Genomic DNA, 8,187 nt, shown 5'->3' with positions numbered 1-8,187 from the left:
CGGCCCCTGGGCTTGTGTCGAGACCCTGCTTTCTCTCCCACTGCCGGGAGGGGAAGGGACAGTGGGGCCTCCTGTGCCGTAATACCTCCCCCCCGGGCCTAACACGAAGGTGGGGGAGAGGCCCCGTTGCAGGCTGTGGGGAAGCGGCACTTCAAGGCCTTGTCCCCACAGGGCAAGGGGGAACCGTAGTTACCTGCTTAAAATTAACAGAAACTGTCTCTGTACCTTGTTTTTGCTTCTGTGTTGGGATTCAAGACAGCAAAATGCAGTGCCACTCCTCAGTTATTTTTAGTAATTGTAGCTGTAGTGATCATGGTGATCAGAGAAGCTGTGGATGCCCCATCTCTGGAAGTGTTCAAGGCCAGGCTGGATGAGGCTTTGAGCAACCTGGTCTAGTGGAAGGTGTCCCTGCCTATGGCAGGGGGATTGGAACTGGATGGTCTGTAAGGTCACTTCCAACCCAAACTGTCCTATGACTCTGGTGCCCTGTACAGAGCAACTAGTGCTGGCCTGTCAGCGCCGAAGTGGTGCGGCGGCATAATGGGGTGAACGTTAACCATGTCCCAAGTTTAACTGGCCTTACAAAGCTCAGACAGGGAAAAAAAAGTTTTAATAAGCGTATAGTAAAATGTATGTTGGAAAGGAGTCAACAATGTGTTAACATAGGTTAGCAGACAAACTGGTGTGATGGCCAGGATGGCAGGGCAGGGGTCGGAAGGTTTGAGACCACTTGTTAACATGCAGATTTTTCTGAGGGCACTGGGTTTTTTTCCTGCTTACAGTGTGCTTTTGCACGTTTCCCGCTAAGTTTTCACAGAATGCCTTAAGAAAGAGGCTTGCCATTTTCATAATATAACACCTGTGAAGTTTTGATGATTAAGGCAATTTAAGCTGTGGTTTAACATTAGTTTGGATGATCCCACTCTGACCTGTATACAGCTGAAAACTAACCTAGCAAAAAAAGTCTCCCAGTAGTGGCTCATTGTTATGGCCTTGACTAGAATCAAACTTGTGCCACTGTGGATATAGGAGTCACTTGTGAAAATACATTTTATTACAAACAATCAACATACTGACTTCCACCACTTGTTCCACTTGCCTGTATTGCCTTTTGAAGGTTCAGCTCTAAGATACTGTGGATCTTAAGTTAGAGAGGCCATTATCACCTAACCTATCCAGACTGGTCAGCAGAGTACTAGTCACAATGGTTTGTGAAGACTTTGTGACAAGCTGGAGTTTGAGATAAAAGTATGCCTTTAGTAAATTTGGTGTGAGTTCCTTCAGTTCCCGAGAAAGACTACGTTTTGTCTATCTCTTGGTAAATTCAGTAAATTATGGTCACACTCCTTACACTTACAAGAGGAAGTTTTCAGTTCCTCTAATATTGCAAAACTTTGTGTTGTTGCACTGAGCTGTTTTGAGTACGGCATTCATGTTTGGACCCACGCACTTAAGATTTTCTCAGTATTGCGTGGCAGACAGTGCTTGTACAGTAAAGACAATGAACAAAAGGACTTAATTTCTTACCTTCCAAATTCCTGCGGTTTTGGCCTCTAATTGAAAGAGGCCATATTGTTTTTTTCTAGGGGATGCCACATCTCCATGATAGAACTGGAGTGGCTTTTGGACAATGTTGTGACGGCCTGGCACTGACAGCTGTGCCAAGTCTCCACACTGACCTTACTGCAAAAGTGAAACCGAAGAGAACCAGCCCACCCTTAGGGGTTGTGATTTGGGACGGCAATGAGAATTGCTTTTATTTCTCTCCTGTCTAGAGAGAGCAGCTTCCACTTGCAGATGATAGTGAGAACGGCAGTGACAACGAAGATGAGCAGCCTCAAGTGGTAACGCTGAAAAAAGGGGACTTGACTGCTGAAGAAGCAATGAAAATTAAACAGCAAATCAAAGAGGCCTTAAAGTCAAATGAATCAGGTGAATTTCAAACTACTAATTTCTTGCTTAGTGTAGCCAAAGAGAGATAACACATAAAAGGGAGTTTGATAATTGCCCTGTTTTCTACAGTTTAATATTACCTTCGATTAGTTGTTTTCAACTTTTCAGCTAAATTATTTGCACCTGTGATTCCTAATCTGAAGTCACTGAGTACGTATCCAAATTGTGTGACTTCTTAGAGTTTTGCAGTTCTGTGCTTGATTGTGCATCATCTTACCTCCATATACCACCTTAGATCTTTGCTTGTTTTTCTTATGGCCTGTCATTCTCCTGGTACACAGTCTTTTGACATCACCTGTGATAATTTTTTAACTCATTAGTTAGTTCAGCCAAATCTGACTGTGGAGTGGATGCCTTAAAAGTAATTGTGTGAGTTTGTGAAAGAGAATTCATGTCTGGGCAGAAGGAGGAAATTCAGCTCAGTAATGCGTTCACTTCACTGACTGGTCCATGTTATTAACTTGCTTCAAATCATCTCCAGTATGTGTTGTGACTTGCAAATATATTATGCAAAACTAAATTGGTTAGTTGAAAATAACAGATGATACAGTAGTGCCAACAAACAGCAAAGTATTAAGAAAATGATTCTTTGCTATGTTATTTGACAAGCTTTTCAAGAATGGAAAGATGGAAGTGGTGAGGGAGAGGTTGCTGCAGTTAGACAATAAAGGTGTGAAACTGTAGCTGATGAATACAGTTATGATAAGAATTTCTGTCCGTATTCATCATCCAGATATGGTTGATATAAGTGCTTTAGCAGTCCAAACCCTTCCATCATCCCACAGGGTGTGATGATGAAATACAGCTTTGTTTTTATTTTTTGCTGACAGAAGACATGATAGATTAAAGGTAGCTCTTACTGTCTCTAGTGGAAATGTCTTGACCATTAAAAACATAGAACTGGAATCTTGCAAATATAAAAGAAAGGTGATTCATGGAAGCTCTGGACTTTTCCTCAGTTAGCTATTGTGGCTGTTCACAAAGGGTGTAAACAGAGTTAAGAGCAGATTGAGGGGCTGGCACGTGGCTGTCATTATGACATCCTTAGCTTCTGTCTTTTGCTGCCATTTGGATTTGTAGATTCAGGTTTGTGCTCTCCCTGTGCAGAAGTATGTGTTAAAATTGAAATGGTAGAAATGGTGTAAATGGAGAAGTCAAATAACAGTAGTGGGAGAAAATACATTGAGAATCTTACATTTTTGAAGAGCAGATTGATGAAAAATTCTTAATTTTTGTAAGGTAGGTTAACTTGAAACTAAGTAGAACTGCCTGATGTGTTGCTGCAGGTAGGTACGTAGGTGTTAGCTCTGACCAGGTTGAGGGAAGGCTGTGTTTTGATAATTTGAACTCCTCTGAGGAAGTGTTTTCAGCTTCCAGCTTGCTTCCTGGTCTCTTGTTATTGAAGTGCAGTGCATATGCTTGGTGTTGCAATCTGTAGAGTTGTGATTTCTTTTCAAAAGTTGGGATTACCCTCCAAGTATTGGGAGAAATTTCAACCTGTTGGGAAAAAAAGGGCATGATTCTTTCTGAGCATCAGTTTCCTTTTCATATAAGCTACTTGAATTTTGAATGATCACAGTAGGAGGAAAAATGATTTTGTAAGGCTGGGCAAAAAGTAGTTGTCTGTGAGAATCTATTGAGGTGGAGTCCATGCTGGGAAAAACCAGTCCAACAGAGCTTCCAAGCTGAATGCACGGCGTGAAGTGGAAGTTATTTGAATTGAGAAACTTCTTTGGTGGAAAAAGACATTCCTAAGACATAATTGTATGTAGTGAGGATGGTAGTATTGAGCCCCTGCGGGACTTCGGCACCTCAACTTATTACCCCTTCAGCCCTTCAGTAATAACTTAATCTGGAGGAAAACACCCACGGTAGTAGGCAGCAGGAGCAGTGAATGGCTGCGCTCTGGGGACTGCTGCCTTCTGTTCTACGTTACTGTGTTACTAGTCCTTCCCTGTTAATAGAAGCTCTTGGCCCCCCTTTCCTTTCTTTGTCTTATGGGAATAAACAGGGTAAGTGCTACTACGTTCCTCTGCTGTGGAGAGGAGGCGCAGTGAAGTTTTCCGTGAGGTGTGGGTGACTGTGGTACAGCTTGCTGAATGCATTTTTTCACTCTTTGGCCATCTTTGCGGTGTCAGCCTGACCCCTAGATTTAAATTCTGATTTCTGATCAGAGGCAGGTGTTTTGGCAGCCTGTTACTTCCAGCTTTGTTGTGGATGCCCCATCCCTGGAAGTGTTCAAGGCCAGGCTGGATGAGGCTTTGAGCAACCTGGTCTAGTGGAAGGTGTCCCTGCCCATGGCAGGGGGGTTGGAACTAGATGGTCTGTAAAGTCCCTTCCAACCCAAACAATTCTGTGGTTCTATGATTTCTTTTCTTTTTTTTTTTTTTTTTTGTCAATTCTGAAAATGGGCAGTATAAAGAAAGTTCGATGCAGCATTTTTTGATTACATTTCTTCTTACTTTGATTTTTATCCCGGAGTTGAAAGTGAGATTAATTTAATGGGCACTAGACCATAATATATAGCCTAGAGCAGATCATTAGTGAAATTAGGTGAAGCTGAAAATGTAGCAGGGAATTAAATTTCCCAACTGATAATCTTCCTTTCCACCATGCATCAGTGCCGAAGCACTTAGTTAGCAGCACGTTACTTAGGATCTCTCAATCTGTTGCGAATAGAAACACGTTTTTTCGAAGCATGGAGAGCACTCGGTTTTGGGGTTCTGCCCTCTCGTCTTTTATATCTGTAGTGATGGTCTTCATTTGAAGGTCCTTTTCTTCAGGCTTTGGTTTGGGATATTACTCTAAGATTTTCCATACCTCATTTACATCCTTTCACCTTCATTTTCTTCTATCACCAGTTCGACAGGGCTATGCTTTTTATAATTTTAGGCACGAGCAGTTCCTGTGACTTGCATTTTCTTTTACGGATGAATAATGCTTTTGCATTAATTTGGCAAAACCAACTGATTAATATCCTAGCTACAGTTCCTTGCTTCTTAAGGCAGAACAAAATTCAGCGAAGCTTGTATACTGGCTTTTGCAAGCATAGTGACAGGGAACTTTTTTATTTAGGACCGAACCGTTCCTGTATGAGAAAATGTCCTCCCCATACCTAGATATTTGTCTCTGTGGAGGACTGACTGAGAGGCTTTTTAAAAAGAAGTCATTTGTTTATCAACAGTCATCTTGTTTACTAGTTTTATGCAGCGTTTTATGAATTGTTACTGTTGGTTCAGAGACAAAGAAAAACGGTCTTATGAGAAATTAAATTTGCACAAAAGAAAAGGTGGCAATTAGAGCAGGATACTTTGTCCCAGCATTCATTATAGTCTATGGAACTGATTTTTCATGTGCTTTTCTGGTTCATCTGGGCTCTGGGATGCTGTGATAGATAGAGATGACCAAATCTGGCAGGAGGTGTCCTTAGTCATTCAAAGTCTTTTAATAGTATTCTTGTCTCCTTGGATGTGCTGGGGGTGGGGGAGGTGACGGGAGAGGCAAGGGGAATACAGTCCATGTTGTCCTGGGTGTTGGAGCTCTTCCCTCAGCTTAAGCAGCTGTTACCGGCTGCATATCACAGAGTTCATGCTGCTCTTCATCACGTGAACAGTGGAATCTTAAATCAAAGGTAATTTTACAGTATTTAGGTGACAAAAACAAAAACTCTCCCGAGCGTCCGCATGGACGATTGGGACTGAATATCTGAGCAGGACTGGCCTTTTATCTTTTAACCATTCTATGATTCTGTGATCTTCATACCAGCCTGCAGAATTCCTGCAGTAAATGTTTCCAAAGACATGGGTGGCCAGAAAGCACTAGAAGGAGCATCTGGAATGGCTGACCTGAACTTCTAGCCTTAGAAACCATTAAGAAACTTGCCAGGTTTTCATACTTTTTTCCAACCCTTATCACTGAACAGACCTACGTCTTGAAGTATTGTTTGTGCCGCTCCTCCTGTCGTTGCCGCCGTTGTCCTGTTGTTTGCCTCGTTGACCCATGCGGATAGAAACTGCTGAAAAATGGTGCCACTAACTACACAAGTGACTACTGAATAAAAAAATACAGTAAACTGAAGAGCAGTCTTTCTTTTTCAGACCGTATTTCTAATTCTCTTGTAATATATAACTTGCGTTCAAAAGAGAAGTTTATTGTATTGATGACTTATTAAATTGATGTTACTTGTGAAGTGAAGTTTCAGCTCAATGTCTGATTGTGCCACCCTTAGTCAACCAGGGTTAATGTTTGTGATTCAGGTGAAAGCAGCAATGACTAAGAACAGTCAGAATTTGTACTGATAGTATAGGTTTTTTTTACTCTTTTCTCAAAAGTGGATTTTGTTATTTCTCCTGTAATATTTTTATGTTACATTTTACTTCGTGTTTCAATGTGTTTATCAGAAATCTTGCTTTCTATAATTTTTAGTACTGATACAGTCTCTGATACAGTCTCAGGGCTGTGTTTTAAAATCTGCCAACACTGAGATTGTTTCTTCAATCTCTTCTTTGCATTGCTTAGTAAAAGTCCGGTTTTGGAGGTCAACAATACAAACAAAAAAACTAGCTGACACATAACAGTTTGGTAAAATCAGAAAGGATGAAATGAAGGACTTTTTACTAGCTGGAAAAGACAATCTTAAATAAACACAGATTTCTTGAACTGCTATATGAAATTCTTTCAAAAAGGGTCGTCTGGCTGTTCTCCCTCTTCCCACAAGTTGCTAACTGGGTAGGCTTACTGTGTTTCCTCATCTGCTGAATTCTTTGTCAAGCACTGCCAGCCCATCGTAGCTCTCTGAAGTTGGCCTGGGCTTCTTGCTGAAAGGAATGTCCTTCAGCATACAATGAAATTTTGACAGTGTTTAACCAGGCCAAGAGCTAAAATCTTTTCCTTTGATGCAGAATGATCCGCAAATAGTATTGAGGCCCTGGAGGTCAGAGTTAATCTAGTTGCCATTTTGGTGGAGTTTTTGAGCTTTTCTCTGTTTATGCACTTTGCTTACTAGGCATTTAAATTCCTATTGCAGAGGGATGAATTTATCATATCAGTTCTTGTGGTAAACAAGATGAAATTATTTTGTGCAATTCACAGCGTGGGTAGCAGCAGAGTTGGGAGTAAAATTGAAATTTCTGACTTCCGTTTTTCCGTGGAATATGAGTACATAGCTGTTTATCTGATTTATTTTGTGGATATGCTTTCATTACATTTTTAGGGATTTGTTTTTCAATTTAACATTCTAAGAAAATGTAGTAATTGCTCTTTTTTTAAAGTGTCTGCTGAGGATTTTTTGGATGCTCCCCATGCTTATGCAGTAGCTGTTTGTCCTATTTCCACAGTTGTAAGGGTGCTGTGTACAGACTAAATGCTGACTGTCTCAAGGGGGAAATACAGCCCCCATTTTTAAAAGGAAAAAGAGTAAGACGAGAGGACCTACAGTTCAGTCACTCTCACCTCTGTGCCTGGCAAGATCATGGAGCAGATCCTCCTGGAAACCATGCTGAGGCACATCGAGAATGAGGAGGCAATTAATGACAGCCAACATGGATTGACCAAGGGCAGATCATGCCAGACGAATATGGTGGCCTTCAACAATGGAGTTTACAGTGTTGGTGGATAAGGGAAGAGTAACTGATGTCGTCTGCCTGGACTTGTGCAAAGTATTTGATACTGTCCCAAACAACATCCTTGTCTCTAATCTGGAGAGACGTGGGTTTGATGGGTGGATTGCTTAGTGGATAAGGCTGGATGGTCACACGCAGAGAGTTGTCAATGGCTCAATGTCTGAGTGGATACCAGTGACGAGCGGCGTTCCTCAGGGATCAGTATTGGGTCCGGTGTTGTTCAACATCTTTGTCAGCAATGGTGGGATTGAGTGCCCCCTCAGCAAGTTTGCTGACGACACCAAGCTGTGTGGTGCAGTCACACTGGATGGAAGGGATGCCATCCAGAGGGACCTGGACAGGCTGGGCCTCTGCCAACCTCATGGCGTTCAACAAGGCCAAGTGCAAGGTCCTGCACCTGGGTTGGGGCAATCCCAAATACAAGTACATGTTGGGTGGAGAGTGGATAGAAAGCTGCTCTGAGGAGAAGGACCTGGGGGTACTGGTGGATGAAAAGCTGAACATGAGCCGGCAGTGTGCGCTGGCAGCCCAGAAAGCCACCTGTATCCTGGGCTGTATCTGGAGAAGCATGACCAGAAGGTTGAGGGAGGGGTTTCTCCCCCTCTACTCTGTT

The 8,187-nt window shown here is 42.2% G+C and overlaps 1 protein-coding gene across 1 annotated transcript in view; it reads left to right on the top strand.

Annotated features, from left to right (window-relative positions):
• Positions 1 to 1,775: 1,775 nt before the first annotated feature.
• The window catches only part of KIAA1143 (KIAA1143 ortholog), a gene marked incomplete at its 5' end in the record, with an annotated part of 8,500 nt that continues 2,088 nt past the window's right edge, over positions 1,776 to 8,187 (top strand). The window contains one exon of the mRNA XM_010154574.1: positions 1,776 to 1,932. Within this exon, the coding sequence (XP_010152876.1) occupies positions 1,776 to 1,932 (157 nt within the window). The remainder of the gene's footprint in view (positions 1,933 to 8,187) is intronic.

The sequence above is a fragment of the Eurypyga helias genome, unplaced genomic scaffold, assembly GCF_000690775.1.
Source record: "Eurypyga helias isolate BGI_N326 unplaced genomic scaffold, ASM69077v1 scaffold28776, whole genome shotgun sequence".
Classification (NCBI taxonomy): Eukaryota; Metazoa; Chordata; class Aves; order Eurypygiformes; family Eurypygidae; genus Eurypyga; species Eurypyga helias.
This window is presented reverse-complemented; position numbering and strand designations above follow the sequence as displayed.